The sequence below is a fragment of the Anabrus simplex genome, chromosome 6 (assembly GCF_040414725.1).
Source record: "Anabrus simplex isolate iqAnaSimp1 chromosome 6, ASM4041472v1, whole genome shotgun sequence".
Taxonomy (NCBI): domain Eukaryota; kingdom Metazoa; phylum Arthropoda; class Insecta; order Orthoptera; family Tettigoniidae; genus Anabrus; species Anabrus simplex.
The window spans coordinates 221441526-221465346 of record NC_090270.1 but is presented as its reverse complement, the minus strand read 5'-3'; the positions used below and the strand labels follow the sequence as shown (position 1 = coordinate 221465346).

The 23821-nt window shown below is 43.7% G+C and overlaps 1 protein-coding gene across 3 annotated transcripts in view; it reads right to left on the bottom strand.

The window, feature by feature from the left end:
• The window catches only part of LOC136875670 (sodium/potassium/calcium exchanger 4), a 121623-nt gene extending 104799 nt beyond the window's left edge, over window positions 1-16824 (bottom strand). For 2 of the 3 annotated variants that reach the window (XM_067149218.2, XM_067149219.2), the window contains exon 1: window positions 16647-16815. In XM_067149218.2, coding sequence (XP_067005319.2) covers window positions 16647-16737 — 91 coding nt within the window. In that variant the 5' untranslated portion in view covers window positions 16738-16815. Of the gene's footprint in view, window positions 1-16646 lie in introns of all 3 variants that reach the window. The other variant, XM_067149220.2, reaches the window with a different exon arrangement.
• Window positions 16825-23821: the final 6997 nt, after the last annotated feature.

Below are 23821 nucleotides of genomic sequence, written 5' to 3'. Positions count from 1 at the left end.
TCACTTTCGTCGCCCATAACTATACGAGTAGCGCAACGAGCTAGAATAACATAGAGAGGCGGAAGCGCTGCCTGGGTGAACCTAATAGAACGAACGTTCGCCATGTTTCCTGTTGTCACACAAGCAAGGGGGCATGGCCTTTAAATGACGAAAAGTGTAGAAAATGCGCATTTTAGAATCGCTGGGGGAGAATTAAAATCCGTTGCCGAAAGCTTGAAGCATGAAAGCGAATACCGCCACTTCATCATATTGCGGCACGAGGCCAACATCACGATCAGTTGATTGTAGGGTAGTTCGAAATCATCGCACAGTGACATGCGAATAGGCCTCGAAATCGGAACAAGAACGTTACCCTGCTTGGCTGTTGTGGTTAAGCGTAAATTAGAATAAAAACGATGGACATAAATATTTATGACAGGAAACCTTAAAATCATAGGGACCTATAATAGGTTACAACCTCATTCTGTTAATATTTTAAAAATTATTGCATCCTCATGAGTACTGTGTTCCTTTCTTAATCTGTTTACCCTCCCGGGTTGGTTTTTCCCACGGACTCAGCGACGGATCCACCTCTACCACCTCAAGGACAGTGTTCTGGAGCGTGAGACATTGGGTCGGGGGATACAACTGTGAGGGAGGGCTGCACCTGCTATGCTGAACAGGGGCCTTGTGGGGGGGAGAAGGAAGCGGCCGTGGCCTTAGGTACCATCCCGGCATTTGCCTGGAGGAGAAGTGGGAAACCACGGAAAATCACTTCGAGGATGGCTGAGGTGGGAGTCGAACCCACTTCTACTCAGTTGACCTCCCCAGGCTGATAGAATCCCGTTACAGCCCTCGTGCCCCTTTTCAAATTTCGTGGCGGAGCTGGGAATCGAATCCGGGCTTCCAGGGGTGGCAGCTGCTCACGCTAACCAGTGCACCACAGAGGCGGCCCATGTATACTTTACCACAATAATCGTTTAGTGTAATTATGTATTATAATATAGGGGGGGTATCATGTTTCTCCCATTACCATATCATACTGGGATTACTAGCTTGAAAGTTGTCCATTATGAAGTGTGGCATAGTTTTAAAAACCGAGGCAACAGACATCTACAATAAAGGCTGTATACATTTCAAAAATAGCAGTAAAATGCTGTATTTATCATACTTCGTGTACGTTTGAACGAAATAAGTGATTTTTTGTGGTTACGTTTTCTTGGTGGTGGGCGTTCCATTTCCTTTATTTGTAAATGTGAATGAAAATTAAATAGGGCTGGAAATGTACAGCGCATAAGCAACTGAATTGAGTGGGATACCATTTATCTCTTTTCGCCCTCACAACGCATTGTTCAGTTAATTCCTTGTTCTTTAAACGAAATCTGAAACAAAATTCGACAAATAATTACCGTGGCTATCCGTACTTTCGCTAAGTAAACAATAAAATGGATTTAATTACAAACAGAAATTACAAAAAGGAATCTCGGCTATAATTCAGTAATACTTACTTAAAGTACGATATATCCTTGGTTTTATTACTCCGATTAGTACAACCATACGCTGAGCTTACGGCTGGCATTCTTGAACGCGACAATCTATCTTTTCACTTCTTAAAACTTAGGGAATTAAATTGGCATGCACGATCTCCCTGTCACCTCAACATATGCTCTCGCGCCAATTCGCCTTGTTTTGACAACCGTTAACATTACATAAAATAAACTTCATTATAAAGCCCGTATTGTCGTGAGTATACGTTGAAGGTTAGGTCAAATGTTCCACCTTTACAACTGCAAAGGTGGAACATTTGACCTAACCTTCAACGTATAAACCGTTAACATGGCTGCCCCCTTATCAACTTGCTTCAAGCAGGGAGCGCTGATGTCAGGTATACAGCCCCTCTATGTTATTCTAGCTCGTTGGAGTAGCGTATACGAGTCCAACACTCGGCCACCTGGATTCCTCGCTGCACACCGTCTTTTCTGCTCAACTTGTAAGCAAAGAGAATGTTTGTAAGGAGCGGTGAGGAGTCTCGATGTCAGTAATAGCCGTGTGAGCGCTAAAGGTGTGGTTTGTATGTGCTTTTGAAGTAATGAGCCAGTTCTGAGAACCCAATAGTCAGAGAAGATGCGATAACAAAGACATCCTCCTTATCTAAACTCTAAATACTGAAGTTTCGAGCCTGTTTATAACTCTCGGCACTCAGTGTAGCTAAGTAGGCTTACGATGGACGGTTCAGTTGTAAATGATTTCGTCCTAGGAATGAGATTATTTCATAAAAGTATTATGGCCAGCGTGTTTTGCTTCCTAAAATTGGTATATGCATTCTTGCGTGTGTGTGTTCGTACCATATAAGTGTATTCTTTTAATTCCTCCGGATTTGAAAACTAAATTATGTAATTATTATTACGGTATTATTATCGTTGCATCGTTGTTTTACACAACCCTGTACCAATAAATAAACTTGTAACTTTCCTTATCAGAAAATAAGGGGCCAATTTTCAATTATTGCGGGGGGGAAGGGGTTGACTTGAGCTTCTTAGCACTGCAACTGGTAAAAGAGTTTGTTAAATTCATAATTCTGTTGTCATTCATAGATCAATATGATATTCAAGCTTGTCTCATCCCAACCGCACCCCACACTCTTATGGGTCTTCGCCTACCAAACGACCGATACTGATCCCGTAGGCACCGGGCGAGTTGGCCGTGCGGTTAGGGGGGCGCAGCTGTGAGCTTGCATCCGGGAGATTGTGGGTTCGAACCCCACTGTCGGTAGCCCTGAAGATGGTTTTCCATGGCTTCCGATTTTCACGCCAGGCAAATTCTGGGGCTGTACTTAATTAAGGCTACGGCCGCTTCCTTCCCATTCCTAGGCCTTTCCTGTCGCATTATCGCCATAAGAAAAAAAAAAAGATCCCGTAGGCCTGGAGATTACGTGGGACACGTGGTCTGTCCGATAAAAATGAAATGAAATGGCGTACGACTTTTACTGGCGGGAGTGTCCGAGGACATGTCCGGCTCGCCAGGTGCAGGTCTTTTGATATGACTACCGTAGGCGACCTGCGTGTCCTGATGCGGATGAAATTATATTGAAGACAACACATACACCCAGCCCCCGTGCCGGCGAAATTGTCACAGGGGTCCCGGGTTCGATTCCTGGCAGGGTCGGGAATTTTAACCATAATTGGTTAATTCCGCTGACACTGAGTCTGGGTGTATGTGTCGTCTTCATCATAATTTCATCATCATCATCATCATCATCATCATCACCACGACGCGCAGGTCGCCTACGGGTGTCAAATAAAAAGACCTGTATCTGGCGAGCCGAACTTCTCCTCGGAAACTCCCGGCGCTAGAAACCATACGCCATTTCATTTCATTTCTGAAGAGGGACGCTGGATTCGAATCCACACTCTCCTGAATGCAAGCTAATAATCACACGGCCAACTCGCTCGATTTTAAAACCTTCATGGTATTTTAACACTCGCCGGCCCAAGTACGATTCCGAAACTATAGACGTATTGAAAAAGTGTGGCTTCATGCGAGCGTAATGTAATTGAGTGCATGTATTCCATAGCACAGTCTTCTCAGCATCTTCAACATGGCGGTACACGCAAAGTTCACGTTTCCGCAATCATACGTTACTGCACGGATGACGGGATGGGATACTTGATAGTATAATAATGTGCTTCTCGGCGCCACGAGTTCCCCTCCTTTGCAGTCTGCTGAGAGCTTTATCGGTATATGGTTCAGTTTAGTCAAGTGTCACGTGTTTCATGCTCAGTGTGTTGTTCCAATGCCATTTTCATTACGTGAGGGCGTGTATATATATAATACCTTCATAAAGTATAGGAAATCTTGTTCGAAAACACTACATGATTCAGTGCAGGGCGAGCGCTGGCCGCAGAATGCGGCGAAGTACTTAGTGGGAGACAGGTAGGGATGGGCGCGACTGAAGCCTGGAATCGAGAGCGTCGACTCCATCGACTCCGAACGCCAGTTGAAGGTAATTCGTCATTCGGGCCTAGTACGCCACCTGGATCGGAGCCATTCCACCTCGGTTCCATGTTACCTTTCTTATTACGAATATTCGACATTTTCATTACGACTTTATCTTCAGTACACATCCTAGAAAGTTCTATCGTTTCGAAAATAGTATGTTTTCTAAGAAAGTGATATATGTATGTTCGTTTTGTGTATAGTGACTGGGTGCAACTATCGTGCTTCATGAGTTTTCTAGAACAAGCTAGAATATTCCTTTTTTGTCGATCTTTACTGATCAGTGTCCTATCTGTGAAGTTTTCAGACATAAGTCTTTCCCTATCTCGTAAAGGATTTAGCCGTATTCTTCAGTGTCACTTTTTAGGAATGTCTGACTGATATTGGAGAGACCGCACATGTAAGGGAGTTTCGCAGGATTTTACCAAAAGTGCATTTGTAGGTGTTGACTTCGGAGATCCTCTTCTGTTGCGTATTGTATTGTATTGTCAGTTGTTGAGAGTATTCAAGTTCGAACTCGCTGCCAAGTCACTAAGAGTATTCCATGAGAGTGATTATCTGGATTATTAGCATGTGTGTCCTTTACGACGAAGTGCTTTCAGGGGCGAACGTTTTGCATTTTCTGTCTCAGTGTTGTTTCGCAAGCCAAGACTATGGATTGTTCTAGTGAAATATAGTGTTATGTCACCCTTTTGAATGAAATCCAAGATAGTTGTGCATAGTCTGCAGTTTTCACATTTCATTCTTTTTCTATTCAATAGTCAGAGAGTATTGACTGGGTGAAATATCTTCGACAAAGCCCATAAGCATCAACAAGAAGAAGAAGACTCCGAACGCCGGTCTCGGTTCCTGTTGTATGTCCGGCGCTCCCTTCTCGCTCCGCCAGCCAGCTGCACGCGCGCCTGTGTATCATTCTGCTAGCTTCGACGCGCAGCCCTCAGTGCGCGTGCCTGACCATCGAGTGTACTATAAATAGGAGCTCCCTGCCTGCTCACTTGCCCACTTGCCCCGGTGTCCAGCTCCAGAATACACCCTACGTCGAGCACGGAGGCTACTCCTCTTGAAAATGTGCTTCGACCAGGTGGACTGAATTTCTGGCAGTACGAGGTTTCACCTCTGGTCACCGCTCCCTGACCTGTTTCCGCTGCCTATGTCCCGTAATTCTTTTACAAGCCATTTTCATTCCCTAACTTATGCAAGCTCCCTTAGTTTCGCTAGGTGGAATTTCTTCAATCAATTGAACTTGCTTTTTAGGAATTCAGGCACTTCAACAAACAAGGACTCTCATGAACATTTATATTAGTGTGCCAGATAGTTCTCGACTATCAACGTGTCAATTCAGAAAGACTATCTTTTCAAGATAGAAGTGTATATAAAGACTGCAAACCTGTACATATTGTATAAAGACAGACTTTTCTCAAGATTCAATATTCCTTTTTGCTTCAAAATAAATTTCAGTTATTTGTGTAAATATCATAAAGTGAAGCAATAAAAGTTGTGTTTTGTAAACTTCAACCTTGGTTACAACACAACTCTATGGCGACGAGGTAAAAACGCAACAAACTACAATTCTTCGGCCCCAGTTGCCAACTCTATAGCGACGAGGTTAACACGAAACCAACACTACAATTCAACGGGCCCAGTTGTCAACTCTACGGCGACGTTCTAAACTACAACGACACTCCAACCAGTTCTGACACACAGCTTACCTTACTCTTGCTTGCACGCATCTCGCAATGGCTACTGCGGAACAACTCGCTACGGTCTTCCAAGCCTTACAGCAGCAACAACAACAGTTTATGCAACAACAACAGGCAGCATTACTTCAGGCTATTCAAGCTATTTCTGTCTCTACACAGCCATCAGCTATTCCTCCGTTCTCTGCTTTTGATCCGGCTAAGGAAGAATGGTCAGTTTATTTAGCCCGCTTGCAACAGCATTTCATCTGCCATTCTGTCACAGATGATCAACGCCGCCGCGCACTATTTCTTAGTTCGGTTGGCAATGCTACGTGTGAATTACTACGTAAATTAAGTCCAGAAGAACACTTATCTGAGGTACCCTTCACGCAGCTCTTAGCCCGTCTCACGGAACACTATGCCAAAGCTCCTCACATAGTGGCTGCTCGCTATAAATTTTTTCAGAGCAGAAAGCAACCCCATCAGACACATACTGAATGGATAACTGAATTGCGTGGTCTAGCTAAACCCTGCCAGTTCATCTGCTCCAAGGACGGTTGTGGTTCATCCTACACTGATTCTCTCATTCGGGACATGATAATTTTACATACTCCTGAAGACAAAATACGTTTCGACGCTGTCAAGCAGAGTAACCCTTCTTTAGAAGACGTCCAGCGTATTGCTACGGTTTATGAGCTTACTACCAAGACTGCCGCAGCCATAGCTTCTCCACACGAAGTTGCCCAAGTCTCGCCTCAGGCCCGCAAGTCCTCTGCTACAGTGAACCGTACGGATAAGGCGCTCTCCACCAAGCATTCTCGCCAGGTTCCCTCTCGTAATGCTACACGGAAGCCCAATTCTAAAAGCACCTCGAAACTCCTGCCTTCCTGCCGAGGTTGTTTCAAGCATCATGAACGTCGTGACTGTCGTTTTTTCAAAGCTACTTGTGAACGATGTAATAAACTTGGACACATTCAGACTGTCTGTCAAAGTTCGCCCCGCCCTGCTAAGACTACTGCAGCGCGCCGGAAGCATATACAGCCCCGCCAAGACATGGAAGTTGATCAGATCAATCTTATTCTTCCCACAAAGGATTCTCACAAAATCATCATTCCTCTCTCATTCTCTGATCGATCTGTCGATTTTCAATTAGACACTGGATCACCTGTCTCTATTATTAACCTGACTACCTACCACGACTTAGGTTCACCTTCATGCTCTCCAGCTGACATCCAGCTCGTGACATTTAACAAGAAGAACATTGACATCAAAGGTCAAATTAAGCTTCAGGCTAGTTATAAAGGAATTCAGAAGGCCATTCCTCTTCTCGTAGTTAACAACTACACTGCATCAAACATTATGGGCATGGATCTATTTAACTTATTTGGTTTCCAGATACATGACAACATTAACGTCGTATCTACATTGCATCCTACTTCTGACGTTACCGCTCTCCTAGCGCAGTTTCCTGAAGTCTTCGACTCTCAGCTCGGAACAGCAAAAGACTATACAGCTCACATACAGCTGAAATCCGGAGCTAAGCCTCGCTTCCTCAAAGCACGTCCAGTACCCCTAGCACTTCAAGACCAGGTCACGAAAGAATTAGAAAGATGGATACAAACTGGAATTGTAGTACCAGTTACTTCTAGTCAATGGGCTACTCCACTCGTGATAATCAAGAAACCTGATGGTAATGTTCGACTTTGTGGCGATTTTCGATCTACAGTCAATGCACAACTCGAAACCGATATTTTTCCTATTCCACGTCCAGAAGACTTATTCCGTCGTCTCTCTGGTGGACAATTCTTCTCTCGAGTTGATCTTAAAGAAGCATATCTCCAGCTACTTTTAGACGAAGAATCTAAGAACTTTCTCACACTCAACACTCCTCTCGGACTGCTCCAGCTCCAGCGGCTCCCATTCGGTGTTTCATCCTCAGCGGCTATTTTTCAGCGCTATTTGGCTCAACTCACCGCCTCAATTCCCGGTTGTGCTAACTACCTGGATGATATTATTGTTACTGGAAAAGATCATCAGGAACATCTAACCAATCTCCGACTTCTTCTCCAGAAATTGAAAGACAATGGCCTACGAGCGAATCTCGCTAAATGTACCTTCTTTCAGCCTCAAGTTCACTACCTCGGACATATACTTGATAAGAATGGAATTCGTCCTAGTATGCAGAATGTCTCCGCGATAGTAAACATGCCAGCACCTCAGAACCTCAAGCAGCTTCAGTCCTTCATAGGCAAAGCGAACTATTATAATAAGTTCATTCCACGCTTCGCTACAGTGGCAGCTCCATTAAACGCTCTACGTAAAAAAGGTGTTAAGTTTCAGTGGACTCCGCAATGCCAACAGGCATGGAAAACAATCAACACCGCCTTGATTCAAGCTATGCAACTCACTCATTTTCAGCCCGACAAGATCATCACGCTAGCTACTGACGCTTCAGACTATGGTGTCGGTGCCGTTCTCTCCCAGAAGGATCGTCATGGACAAGAACGCCCCATCGCCTTCGCTTCGAAAACACTTAATGACCATCAACGTCGATACTCACAGATAGAGAAAGAAGCTCTAGCCATCATCTTTGGTATTCGCCGTTTCCATGAATATCTTTATGGCAACCATTTCCTGATCATTACCGATCATAAACCTCTCGTACACTTATTCCATCCTGGTAATAAGATCCCAGAGAATTCCCTCAGAAAGCTTCAAAGATGGTCCATGTTCCTTTCTGATTATTCCTATCAGATTGTATATCGAGCCACATCCCAGCATTGTAATGCTGATGCCCTCTCCCGCTTACCCGTTGGTCCTGATACTGCCTTCGATTCTCAAGAATCTGAATGTCTTCAGTTGGACATAGAACTTGAAGATACTGTATCCAGTTTTCCTATTGATGCTACCTGCATAGCTAAAGCTACGGATAAGGACAGTACACTTGCTACTGTACGTACTTACATCCGCAACGGTTGGCCTCTTCAGAGCACACTTCCTGCCCACCTGGCACCTTATCATCGTATGCAGCATCGTCTCACGACTCGTGCCGGAGTTGTACTACTAGAAGCAGGCACCATCTTCCGAGTGGTTATCCCACTTAGCCTACAGAAACAAGTTCTCGAATTATTACACCAAAGCCATTGGGGTATATCCAGAACAAAGCAACTCGCCCGTCAACACTGCTACTGGCCCGGTATTGATACCGCCATCGAAAAGCTAATACGTCATTGTGAGCAATGTCAAACGAATCAGAACGCCCCGTCTTCTGATCTTGCTTCATGGCCTCCTGCTACTACTCCATGGGAACGAGTTCACATCGATTTCGCAGGTCCTTTCCTCAATTCCATGTGGTTAATAGTCATCGATTCACTGTCAAACTTTCCATATGTAGTGGATATGCATTCGACTACTACCACCGAAGCTACCATTCGTGCTCTCCAGAAAATCTTTACTACAGAAGGTTTACCGCAAGTACTCATTTCGGACAACGGACCTCAATTTACAGCTACTGCTTTTCAGAACTTTTGTATACATAATGGCATTCGTCATATCCTAGCACCACCTTTTCACCCTCAATCTAATGGTGAAGCTGAACGCTTCGTACAAACATTTAAAAGAAGTATGAAGAAAGCTGTCTCTTCAGGCTTAACTAAAGACCAAGCCTTGCTCCAACTCTTAAACAACTACAGAACTCTACCCGGCGCTGATAATATCACTCCTGCACAGAAGCTCCATGGACGACCTCACAGAACTTTACTTTCTCTGTTACAGCCTCTTCCGGCCCAGCATAAGATCTCAACAACGAAGTTCTCCCTCAACGACAAGGTCTACACCAGGACATTCAAATCCAACCCACTCTGGATACCTGGAGTCATCTGCAGATCTTTGGGTCATCGTCTCTACGAGATACAGACTACGGAGAAACGTATCTGCCGCCATCAAGATCAGATACGTCTGCGCTACCGCCCCTGTCCAGCTATTGATGCTATTGCTAAACCAGATAAATCTATTGCTGAACGAGCCTTAGATCATTTAATAACAATGGGTTCCTTTCAGGACGAGACAGCGCCACTCCGCCCAGTTCCAGCTCCGGACAATACAACAGAGATATCAGCAGCTCCGCCCCAGCATAGCAGTCGCCGCCAGCGCCGCCGCCGTTTCACGCCGTACCGGCGCATTTAGGAGGGGAGGGTGTTGTATGTCCGGCGCTCCCTTCTCGCTCCGCCAGCCAGCTGCACGCGCGCCTGTGTATCATTCTGCTAGCTTCGACGCGCAGCCCTCAGTGCGCGTGCCTGACCATCGAGTGTACTATAAATAGGAGCTCCCTGCCTGCTCACTTGCCCACTTGCCCCGGTGTCCAGCTCCAGAATACACCCTACGTCGAGCACGGAGGCTACTCCTCTTGAAAATGTGCTTCGACCAGGTGGACTGAATTTCTGGCAGTACGAGGTTTCACCTCTGGTCACCGCTCCCTGACCTGTTTCCGCTGCCTATGTCCCGTAATTCTTTTACAAGCCATTTTCATTCCCTAACTTATGCAAGCTCCCTTAGTTTCGCTAGGTGGAATTTCTTCAATCAATTGAACTTGCTTTTTAGGAATTCAGGCACTTCAACAAACAAGGACTCTCATGAACATTTATATTAGTGTGCCAGATAGTTCTCGACTATCAACGTGTCAATTCAGAAAGACTATCTTTTCAAGATAGAAGTGTATATAAAGACTGCAAACCTGTACATATTGTATAAAGACAGACTTTTCTCAAGATTCAATATTCCTTTTTGCTTCAAAATAAATTTCAGTTATTTGTGTAAATATCATAAAGTGAAGCAATAAAAGTTGTGTTTTGTAAACTTCAACCTTGGTTACAACAGTTCCCATGAAGCCTCTCGACTCTAAGTTAACTTGATGCGCATTGCGGGGCCGCACGGTCGCTTCGCATGAAGCCTCGCGACTCCAAGCGAACTTGACTCTCATTGCGGGGCCGCTTGCGTGTCGAGGCGCGGAAAATAACATGAAAATAATATCATACATGTTGATGCTCATTTGCCCATTGGGTTTTTTAAGAGTATTGTAGAGTGAAGTACGATATCGTTAACGAAGACGACGAGCGTAATGGTGTAGTTGAAATAAAATTAAACGTGTCATGTCAGAAAGTATCGGCATAGCAGACCACGGACATTTAATTTCACTTCTTTATTTGTCGTGATCAGGAAATCGATAAAAAGATATCGATGGTAAATCATTATGAATTGCACATGAACGGTGAAAACAAATGTAATATGAGTAAATCCTCCAACATAATTCGAACAAAGATTGCACCATTACAAGCCTCCGTGGCTCAGGCGGCAGCGCGTTGGCCTTTTACCGCTGGATTCCTTGGTTCAAATCCCGGACACTCCATGAGAGATTAGTTTTTCTCCGGGTACTCCCGCTTTCCCTGTCATATTTCATTCTAGCAACACCCTCCAACATCATTTCATTTTACCTGTCAGTCATTCATCATTGCCCCAGAGGAGTGCGACAGGCCTCGGCAACCGGTACAATTCCTATCCTCGCCGCAGGATGGGAGCTTCATTCATTCCATTCCTGACCCGGTCAGTGACTGGAAAACAGGTTGTAGGTTAACATTATAATTCAAGGACCACGCTAAGTCTTGTTGCATTATTATTATTATTGTTATTAGTAGTAGTAGTAGTAGTAGTAGTAGTATACATAAAAGCCTCTTTTCGCGACAGCCCTGGTAGGCCTTGGCCTATTAAGTGACCTCTGCCCAGCTCGAAGGCCAGTAGATTATGAGGTGATGTGTGTTCAGCACGACGAATCCTCTCGACCGTTATTCTTGGCTTTCTAAACCCGGTCTCCCTACCTCAACGTGATCACGAAACCTGAGATACAGGTAAAATTCCCTGACCTGGCCGGAATCGATCCCAGGGCCTCCCTAGACTACGGAGGCGCTATTATGACGCACAATGTTTGGTAAAATATTTGTTGTAAAATCAGACTCTAAGCACTCGCTTCTTTTTTTTTTCTGTTTTATGCGCCAGGCCAGGGGTGTTAATCATTTACAATTAAAAAATCTAACCCCGCCGAAAACCGAACCCGGGACCGCCGGATGACAGGCGCTCGCGTTACCCTTTACACCGCGGAGCTAAACTGCTTGAAATCAATATTGGCGATTATGTAAATGTATACTGTCAGATTATTATTACCACTACAATTATCGTCATCATTATCATCATCGTCCGCCTCTGTGGTGTAGTGGTTAGCGTACAAGGACTGTAAACGGTAGTTTTCCGTGGTTTCCCAGTTCCACACAAGGCAAATGCCGGCCGGGGCTGTACCTTAATTAAGGCCACGGCTACTTCCTTCCCATTTCTAGGCCTTTCCCATCCCATCGTCAACATAAGACCTATGTGTGACCTAAAACAAATTGTAAAAGTTGTAACGAGTTAGTGTACAATCGCGGCAGTACTGTAATCTAACAAAGATAAGTGGCAGCAAAAGAGATAGGGTGCCCCTCATTGTGCGATGTCTGAATGCGAAAGATGATCTGGTGACCCATCTAAGTCGATAAAAACTCAACAATAGTTGGTTAATGGAATTCTAATTGCTTAGTCATCTGTTAAAGTCAAGTAATCAGTGAATGTTGAATCATTTCAAGGTCTTAGGATATTGCATATCATTACATCCTTTCTACTACCTGCTCGTCAATATTAGGGCATCCAACTGATTTCACCCTCATTCTTGGAGAAATCGTACTTTCACATTCTCCTCCTCATTTCGATAGTCATCTATAATTATTTTCTTGATCAACAGTGGCTGATTACCACGTAGTTTTGTACCTTATCCTTCCTATGGATGGGGACAGTATAAAACACCCATTGCCCGTCGTATGAGTCTATAAAATGGGTAGCTCAAGAGGCTTTCCATTTGAGAGCGTGGAGACTATGGATTCCTAGCTAACAGTGATGTAGGTACGACTTTTCTTTGGGGATAATAATAATAGCACATTTTAAATGCGCAATTGTCCACTTAAATGCAATTTACGGGGGAGGGTATGAAAAATGGAAGCGAAAAACCACAGCTTGTTTCCAGTTCCAATCGGGTCAGAAATGGAATGACTGAAGCCTCTATAAGCGTCGAGGATAGGAATTGTGCCGGCTGCCGAAGTCTGTCGCACTCCTCAGGGGCAATGATTAATGACTGACAGATGAAAAGAAATTATAATGGAGAGTATTACTGGAATGAAAGATGACAGGGAAAACCGGAATACCCGGAGAAAAACCTGTCTCCCCTCGCTTTGTCAAGCAAAAGTCTCACATTGAGTGACCGTGATTTGAACCGTGGAACCCAGCGGTGAGAGGCTGGCGCGCTGCCACCTACGCTGCCGAGGCGCAGGCGGCGGATATGAATACTAATAACAATACAAATAATTAAACACGTTTTAAACGGGTGTTTTTGCAAATGGATGTTTTTATTATTTTATAATGGTTTGGTATCTATTTATAACGTCCGCCTCTGTGGTGTAGTGGTTAGCGTGATTAGCTGCCACCCTCAGAGGCCCGGGCTCGATTCCCGGCTCTGCCACGAAATTTGAAAAGTGGAACGAGGACTGGAACGGGGTCCACAGGTCAACTGAGTAGAGGTGGGTTCGATTCCCACCTCAGCCATCCTCGAAGTGGTTTTCCGTGGTTTCCCACTTCTCCAGGCAAATGCCGGGATGGTACCTAACGTAAGGCTACGGCCGCTTCCTTCCCTCTTCCTTACCTATCCCTTCCAATCTTCCCATGCCCACCACAAAGGCCCCTGTTCAGTATAGCAAGTGAGGCCGCCTGGGCGAGGTACTGGTCATCCTCCCCGGTTGTATCCCCCGATCCAGAGTCTGAAGCTCCAGAACACTGCCCTTGAGGCGGTAGAGGAGAGAACCCTCGCTGAGTCCGAAGGCAAAACCAACCCTGGAGGGTAAACCGATTAAGGAGAAGAATAAGTATAAGATCTATTGATCATAAGGAGTACACGCACCTTATTGGGGAGATATACCCCCTTCTCCCCCCGCTTATATACGCCACTGTTAGCTAAGTCTGGCATTGTTTTTATGCCAGGGAGGGTCGGACCTTTTCCATTTATCTCCCCGATTAATGTGAAGAGAGGGTGGTTACCCAGTTGTATTTCCTTTAAAGCAATATTCATCATCCCCACCACCTTTGTACCTTACAAACGACAATCACTACAACTTTTTTTTTTTTTTTTTTGCAAGTTGCTTTACGTCACACCGACATAGTTAGGTCTTATGGCGACGATGGGACAGGGAAGGGCTGGAAGTGGGAAGGAGGCGGCCGTGGCCTTAATTAAGGTACAGCCCCAGCATTTGCCTGGTGTGAAAATGGGAAACCACGGAAAACCATCTTCAGGGCTGCCGACAGTGGGGCTCGAACCCACTATCTCCGAATACTGGATACTGGCCGCACTTAAGCGACTGCAGCTATCGAGCTCGGTATCACTACAACTACCACCAACACACTTACTTTGGCATTTGAATACAATTTTCACATTTACTGGAGTAATTAGCTGTGTGGTTCGGATCATGTAACTGTGAACTTAAATTCGGAAGATGGGTGGATTCTAGTTCTGCCATCGAGAGCCCTGAAGATGGTCGTTTCTCATTTCTGATCAGGTAAATGCAGGGGCTGTACGCTAATCAATGCCACGGCTGCTACATTCCTAATCTTAGCCTTTCCCATCCCATTGTCACCGGAGAACGGGCATGAACCCGGGTACATTTTGTAAACTCAGAGGTATAATTTAGAAAATATCAAGGTCATATCACTCAAGCTGGTTATAACAATGAGATGCATCAATGTGTAGAATGAAACAGTTATAACGCTGAAGGCGTCCGTGCACTGAAAGCTTCAGTATCCGCCTTACGATATTATCTTTATTTCACCAGTCAAAGACCTATCAACTTTCTTCAGAGACGTAACGTTTATGATACGGGCCCCCTCAAGGAAATTGTATAAAACCTATCAACAACACACATAAATACTTAACTACAACATACATTTTAATATAATTTATATCCATTTATTATATGCAAACAAAGAATGCAAAACTAATTCGTTTATAACTGGATGTTACGTTTAATTATATATATTTTTAGGGATTGAAATATAACGCAAATAAATGTTATCTATCTTTCGTCTTTACAGTTCTAAAACTTGACTGTACAGACGTTTGATTCTAAAAACAACTGGAGTGTGCAGCATAGTTTCTGGGATACAAAGGCACTGACGATTTCAATGATATCCATAGATAACACATTCGATGCTAAGTAGGCTTAGTTCACAGAGTCTGTCTTCGGTAACATTTCGTAGCTAGTTTCCTTCTTAGTCTGTTTACCCTGCAGGGTTTGTTTTTACCCCTCGGACTCAGCAAGGAACCCCACCTCTACCGCCTCAATGGTAGTGTTATGGAGCGTGAAACTTTGGGTTGGGGGATACAGTTGGGGAGGAGGACCAGTAACTGCCCAGGTGGCCTCACCTGCTATGATGAACAGGGGCCTTGTGGTGGGGATGAGAAGATTGGAACGGATAGACAAGGAAGAGGGAAGGAAGAGGCCGTGGCCTTAAATTATGTACCATCCCGGCATTTGTCCGGAGGAGAAGTGGGAGACCACGGAAAACCACTTCGAGGATGGCTGAGGAGGGAATGGAACCCGCCTTTACTCAGTTGACCTCCCAAGACGGAGTGAACCCCGTTCCAGCGCTCGTACCACTTTTCAAATTTAGTGGCAGAGCCGGGAATGGAACTCGGACCTCCAGGGGTGGCAGCTAATCACGCTAACCACTACACCACCGAGGAAGACCGTAGCTAGTTTCAGTTTCAAACATGATCGTTTTGCTCAACAAAATGCAACAGGGAAAATTAGCCCTAAAATGTAAATTGTGGTACCAATTTTCACTATCATTAATAATATCTAGGCACAGATATTTGTAAGGGAGCGTGCCACTTGTGCCGTTCTCTTAGTCTCAACACAATAACAATAATTTGCAATCAGATGCAACCATCTACAAATGCACGGTAAAGAGAAACTTTTTCGGCCAATTTTACAAACACAACACGATGTCTCCTTTCCCGTGCAGAGTGGCATTCGGGTAAAGTTATTATTTTATTCATTTATGCACTTTTTCTGTAGAAATCTGCGGGCTCCTTCAGTCCTGGGCCCACCTGCATTGCAGACCTTGCAGGCCCTAACTTTTTTTTAAAATGCTATTTATTCGGGGCGTCGACCTAAGTAGATCTTTTGCCCCTACTTCGCACCATATGTTGCGAACCTGCGTGTATTTAAATGGCGGAAGTGTAAAGTGTTGAAAGGAACATTAAGGGCGACACAAACACCCAGTCCCCAGACCAGGGATATTAATCATTTACAATTAAAAACTCCTGACCCGGCGGGGAATCGAACCCGGGGTCACCGGGTGACAGGCGGACGCGTTGAGACCTACACCACGGGACCGGACGGCCCTAACGTTACGCCACTGATTTATTTACTTCATCCTTAACCATTAACTATATATTCCTGCACCAAAATCTACTATATATTTATTACTTTTTCTTTTCGCTTTTGGGCCACTGTAATAAAGAATTTGATTGGTGTTCTTTGCCATTTTTTGGAAGTTTGAGGATAGTCAATTTTTAAAAATTCTAACATTTACGTATTTTCAACACTTGATATTTCCAAACTTCCCGTGTCTATAATCGTTATACCAACAGTCACGTAGAACTGAAGGCTTACTTTTATTGCCGAAGTTACTCAGCATTGGGTGTGGTCAATAGTTGGATAAAAAGCAAGCACTTCGGCTGGCGAAGGGTTAGAAACGAACTACGAGTGAAGTCCCTTTCAGGAAATGACACTTCCTAACATTCTGATGACTAAATAAAGACGATGCTCTTGAAACAAAACACCGAAGAGTGAACATTTTTAGACTCACCGTTTACATCGAAGGACGTCGAGTTTTGCGCTAAGGAAATCTGTACCAGCAACAACGCTCCAATTCCGACAGAGTAAATATACTTTAGCATTCTAACCCGATCCACTTGCACATGGTCACTTCTGCACCAGTGGTTGAACTACACTACCTGTAGGATATCCTCATTGTCCTTAAGCTGGCAGACTACTGATAGCACTGCTACCTTACCTAGTACACGTGCAAGCTCTTATCTCCTACTGATAGCACCTAACAAATTCCTTGTTTATCCTTAAAATCTGAGATAACAGATTAATGGTTATCCATTGATTGTTGAACAGTGTTATTAACTAATAAATTTATGCTGTAGTAACAGAGATATTCTTGACCTGGATAGTTATAAGGAGGGCAGGGTTGAAGTGTCACATTCAGAGGAAGTAGATGAACGTAACACACTTAGCTTCATATTGACAAGAAGCAATTTTGAATTATCGTCAACATATAGTCAAGCTTCATCTTTATGTAGAGTTTGGAATCCACAGGGATCTATACTGGGACCATTTTTGTTTTTGACGTAGAATACTTCCCAGGATTCGTAATCGTACTGGGGTCGGTGAGCAATACAAAAGCTTGAAAGTTTTACAATCGAAATATTATCTAGACAACACGTGCGACAACAGTGTTCAATACTTCATTTTTAAAAAAGAGAATCAGTGTGCCGGGTGTCCGGCTCCATGGCTAAATGGTTAGCGTGCTTGTCTTTGGTCACAGGGGTCCCGGGTTCGATTACCGGCAGGGTCGGGAATTTTAACCATCATTGGTTAATTTCACTGGTACGGGGCTGGGTGTATGTGTCGACTTCATCATCATTTCATCCTCATCACGACGCGCAGGTCGCCTACGGGAGTCAAATCAAAAGACCTGTACCTGGCGAGCCGAACATGTCCATGGACACTGCCGGCACTAAAAAAGCCATACGCCATTTAATTCCAGTGTACCGGGTAATGTAACAGTGACGCGATCCTCAGGTATTAAAATCACTGTGCTGCATAGCTAATAAATCGTGTATGTCTGGACTCCTGTATGACAGCGCGTCGTATAAAGTGTCGCTTGATTCGTCTCGGTGATTTCTAGAGCCACAGGGCAATAATGTAGGTAAGGTAAATGTATATTCTGCCTGAAGGCAGGTCCGAACCTCCGCAGAGGTGTGACTGAGCCGGCGTTTACGTACAGTAGGGTGGCCAGTTCCTTTCCGCTCCTCCATTTCCTTACCCCGCCCCCCTCCCAACCAACAGCGTGTGGCAACCCATCCAAATCTTGACCACGCCCAATGTTGCTTAACTTTGGAGATCTCACGGGATCCGGTGCTTCAACACGGGTACGGCCGTTGGCGGCAATAATGTAAGATAGTGAATATTTAAGAAAATTGTGGTACGAATGAGTGAGAAAAATGTATTTCTTTCTCAAAACGTCGCAACATATGGACAATCAATTATTTCAAAATTATAGAAAACATATTTGGAAGGATAGAGGGGCTGGTCAAAATTTCAAAATTGGATGGTGTTGTGTCTCATTTGACCAAACCCCTAATTTGTATTCATCATCATCATCATCTGTTTACCCTCCAGGTTCGGTTTTTCCCTCGGACTTAGCGAGGGATCCCACCTCTACCGCCTCAAGGGCAGTGTCCTGGAGCTTCAGACTCTTGGTCGGGGATACAACTGGGGAGTATGACCAGTACCTCGCCCAGGCGGCCTCACCTGCTATGCTGAACAGGGGCCTTGTGGAGGGATGGGAAGATTGGAAGGGATAGGCAAGGAAGAGGGAAGGAAGCGGCCGTGGCCTTAAGTTAGGTACCATCCCGGCATTCGCCTGGAGGAGAAGTGGGAAACCACGGAAAACCACTTCCAGGATGGTTGAGGTGGGAATCGAACCCACCTCTACTCAGTTGACCTCCCGAGGCTGAGTGGACCCCGTTCCAGCCCTCGTACCACTTTTTCAAATTTTTGTGGCAGAGCCGGGAATCGAACCCGGACCTCCGGGGGTGGCAGCTAATCACGCTAACCACTACACCACAGAGGCGGACCCTAATTTGTATTTCTTTTTAAATTATTGCTCCAACTGGTAGCTAAAGATATGAACTTCATATAGTTTATTTGTTCGGATTATTTTTTCTCGACATCGTTTCGTGGGAAATACATTTTAATCAAACACAAACCCCTCAATCATAAAATTAAAGTTGTGTATCAAGTGACGAACCGCCATTTCTGAGCATAAATTGCATCAAGCCTTTCTAGACTAGACGAGTTTGATGAGTTACATTGTGGAAATACAGCGTTTGAACTAGAAAACTCTTAAGACCTTAATTACATTACATTTAGAGAAACTGTACCTTTATGATACCTAAATACTATGATCTACCATTGTAATTCTAGACTATATTTTACTAGCAGTTACCCATGGGCTCTTCTCTTTGTAAAGTTACAAAGTTTCTATGTAATGGAATAATACGAATGATCTGTTACGTATGATAATAAAATGTAATATTATGTTAACGAACACTTGAAAGTATATTTTTAAAAAGTCCTCAGTCCTCAGTCCTCAGGATATGAGCTAGGAATTTTAGATAAAAAACCATAATAAAATATGAGAATATATTCTTTATTTATTTCTACAAATGAGAATCCTTTTCTTAATCATTGTTTCACGTAAGCACCACTACGAGCACTAATGGAGAGTCAATGCAGTTTTTCACTTAATCCCTTATAAATACATTCGGTGTGGACACTTTCCAAAAAACCGAGCTTGATAGCTGAAGTCGCTTAAGTGCGGCCAGTATCCAGTAATCGGGAGATAGTGGGTTCGAGCCCCACTGTCGGCAGCCCTGAAGATGGTTTTCCGTGGTTTCCCATTTTTACACCAGGCAAATGCCGGGGCTGTACCTTAATTAAGGCCACGGCCGCTTCCTTACAATTCCTAGGCCTTCCCTACCCCATCGTCGCCATAAGACATATCTGTGTCGGTGCGACGTAAAGCAAAAAAAAACTTTCCAAAAATCGAATAATCACCAGGGTATTAAACCAAGGAACACATTACAGAAAGAATTATGTAAATAAGTTAATTTTGCTAGGATTTGAATAAAAAAGAAAACTAGTAAAGAAAAAAGCGATTTTAGGCTGTCTTTTCCGGAACAACATTTAGGCCGGAAATGATTTTCTAATTTTTTTTAGTTTGATAGAACTATCCAAGACTCATAATTTGAAGCCTTTCCGAGCCCTATAGCTCCTTCTTTGTCTGCTAAGAAATGCTTTCAACATTAAAATGAAAATGGAATTGCATTTGTTTTTCTGCAGTTTGGTAACATTTTGAACTTACGAATTATTGATACCAATTAGTTATTTTATACATTTTTAATTGTAAAATAATTAATCAGTGCCATAGGATAAAACATATTACGTGTCACATTACTGGGAGCGTAAATGTACACATTTCTCGGAGTTCCTGGAGCAAGCTACACGCCAGTTGGCCCGCCAGTGCTGTACTCTCTACTTATAGGTGTCCCGCTTGCACTAATGTTGAATGGAATGCCTAATAACTGATTTTCAAAGGGGTATTGTTGGTAGAAGGTTATTTACGTTTGAATAGCAAGAGAAAACAACCGCTCGCTGCATGTTCCTCAGCGCTACCCGTCTAATGCGCACCCTTGCGTTAGTGAGCCTCGTTTTCGAACTCTTGAGTAGCAGGCTGGTATTGACTACAGTAACACTACACTTTCTGTCAACATATCGACAATAGCTGGTGTATTCAGCAGTGACGAATACACATACATTATTCTAATCACTGGAGAATCTGGTTGGAATTCACCCGAAGCTCGCAGACGGTATGCAGACGAGTTCCACCTGCATATTTCGCCCAACAGAGTTGCAGTTAAGAGCTAATGTTCGTTCAAGGCATGTGCTATATACAAGCAACATTTTTTGTTTTTTGCTTTACGTCGCACCGACACAGATAGGTCTTACGGCGACGATGGGACAGGGAAGGGCTAGGAGTGGGAAGGAAGCGGCCGTGGCCTTAATTAAGATACAGCCCCAGCATTTGCCTGGTGTGAAAATGGGAAACCACGGAAAACCATTTTCAGGGCTGCCGACAGTGGGGTTCGAACCTACTATCTCCCGAATACTGGATACTGGCCGCAATTAAGCGACCGCAGCTATCGAGCTCGGTGAACAAGCAACTTTTGTGGCAGAGAGGAATGTCTGTACGTGTATAAATTAATGAGTTATTAAACTGTATTTTCTGCATCTTTGGCATGTTCACAAATGTAACCTTTTACAGGACGTATGTAGTAAAATGACTGCTATTTGTTTCACATCCTAAATATAGCACGTTGCAGTGCTCCTTTGTAAAGCAGCGACTAGGCATCCCACTCGTCATTAGTGCGTGCGGGACACTTACATTAGAAAGTACGGGGCTGGAATGCCACCTGGTAAATTTGACCTTAAGTGAAACACTGAGTTTCCAAATTAATCCTTGCTATGATTTCCCCTAACGATATATTTGCGTTGAATAACTCAGAGCAATGCACATTTAATTTAATTCCAAATCATGATGATTAATAATTAATTAAAGATATGATTAGTTTATGTCGATTTATGATAATTAATTAATCAATTAAATAGATGCCATTTAATATAATTGCCGGCACGGTGATATTTATTTTGCGTTGGACTTGAAATAGCAAGGAATATCTATGATACAGTCTAGCGATTTATTCTCTGGAAATTTAACCTCGTGGTTTCTACATCATTTAATGAGTGCCAACTCCTCTCGAGAAAATTAATTACCTTGCCGGTATTGCTCCTTGTGATGTCAGGACAGAGGTTGCTGCTAATAACGAAAGGCTTAAAACAAATTTAATGCCTTCACATCCACTCCTTGGATACCAACCTGCCCAACGAAGACTGAAGTCCAGGAAAGCCTTTTTATCATCTTCAGAACACCTGGAAGGATCATCGGACAAAGTCAGGATTACCAAATGGAAACAAAAGACCCCTGCCTCTTGAAATGGATGGAACCACGGGAAGTGTTGCCTTCCGGTCACACTGAGAACTGGTTGACATGGAGGTCCATAAACAGACATAGATCTGGAGGGGTAGAACCAGAGCGAATCTACAAAAATGGAACTTACCCATCGATACAGCCCTTTGTGATTGTAGTGAACTTCAGACAACCAAACACTTGCTCTGCTGCCCCCTGTGTCCATCAAACTGCACAATGGAAGACTTGGAGCTGGCCAATCCAAATACCCTTGAAGTGGCCAAATTTCGGGCCGAATCGGTGTGACATCTGTACGACATATATTGCTGAAGACCTTTTACTTGTATATATTTGTGTATATAGTTTGTTTCTTTTAAATGTAGTATTATTCTCCTCAAACTATAGACTTTATATAATCCCACTGTTATTACCAAGGACAATAGAATTTAGCTAATCATGTCATAATTGTGTAAATAATCATCTTCATCATTATCATCATCATCATCATCTTCATTATCCTATTTTTTCCTTTTTTAAATCATAATATTGTATTGTTTAGTAGTTGCAAGTTTTTTCAATTGTAAGTGTACTTATTTCAATGTTGCACATGTAAAAACTGTATTTTCTGGTTAGATGGAAGAGAGGGCCTAATGGCCTTAATCTTGCCAGACAAAATAAATCTATTGTATTGTATTGTATTGTACTTCTGATTCGAATAAAGAAAGAAAGATAGGCTGGTTGGTTGAAGAATACACGACTAATATAAGTAGATTTTTAGATGTAGTGAGGAAGACTTGTGTAAAGAGTGTAAAGTAAAAGTTAGGTAAGAGTGTGAGCAGATAGGAAAACAATTAGCTTCATCTGTGTATAATGTGTAAGGAAAACTCCAGTTACTAGACGTCAAGGGCCGATGACCTTCGATGTTAGGCCCCTTAAAACAACAAGCAAGCTAGACGTCAAGAGATTAAAAAAAACATGAGTGAGTGTCAATAGTGTGTTAGGAAAACTCCAGTTACTAGAAGTCAGGTGTTAAAGTGTGTAGGGAACTGTATAGTATTAAAATACTCCAGTTACTATGAGTGAGTGTCGAAACAATTTGTTAAAATAATGGTAAGAAGTAGATTTTAGACGTAGTTAGAAAGGACTGTGTGTGTCAATTAGCTGCCTTAACAGAAAGACAATGTTAGTGCTTTAACTCAGCAAAAGAAAAGACGTTTGTGGGTGTGTTCGCCTAGCTAACGGCTATCCGAGCTGGGGAAGTCAGAGGGTGTGTCCGCATGGGTGATACTAGGAGCTGAGGAACCTAACCGAAAGATTTTAGAAGGATTGTAGAAACAAGGACGAAGGGGAGGTTGGAGGTAAATCGGCTACTAGTAGATATCCGTACGGCTGGAGAGTGCCAAGTCAGCTGGAAGTGTTGCGATAGGTACAGGTAACCTTAAGTAAGCATTTTTAAATATTTATAATGGCATCCTCCTCCTCTGCGAACCATGTGACCTTGCCGCTGTGGGGAGGCTTGCGTGTCCCAATGATGCAGATAGCCGAGCCGTAGGTGCAACCATATCGGATGGGTATCTGTTGAGAGACCAGACTAACGAATGGTTCATCGAAAGGGGGGTAGCAGCCTTTCGGAAGTTGCAAGGGCGACAGTCTAGATGATTGACTGATATGGCCTTGTAATAATACTCAACATGGCTTAGCTGTGTTGATACTGCTATACGGCTGAAAGCAACGGGAAACTACAGCCGTAACTACCTCCCGAAGACATGCAGCTCTCTCTGTATGAATGATGTACTGATGATGGCTTCCTCCCGGGTAAAATATTCCGGAGGTAATCTAGTCCCCCATTCGGATCTCCGGGTGGGGACTACACGAGAGGGGGCGATCATCAGGAAGATGGATACTGATATTCTGCGAGTCGGAGCGTGGAATGTTAGAAGTTTGAATCGTTGTGGTAGGTTAGAGAATCTGAAAAGGGAGATGGATAGGCTAAAAGTTAGATGTAGTTGGTATAAGTGAAGTACGTTGGCAGGAAGAACAAGATTTTTGGTCAGGCGACTACCGAATTATCAACACAAAATCAAACAGGGGAAATGCAGGAGTTGGTTTAATAATGAATAAGAAAATAGGTCAGCGGGTAAGCTACAACGACCAGCAAAGTG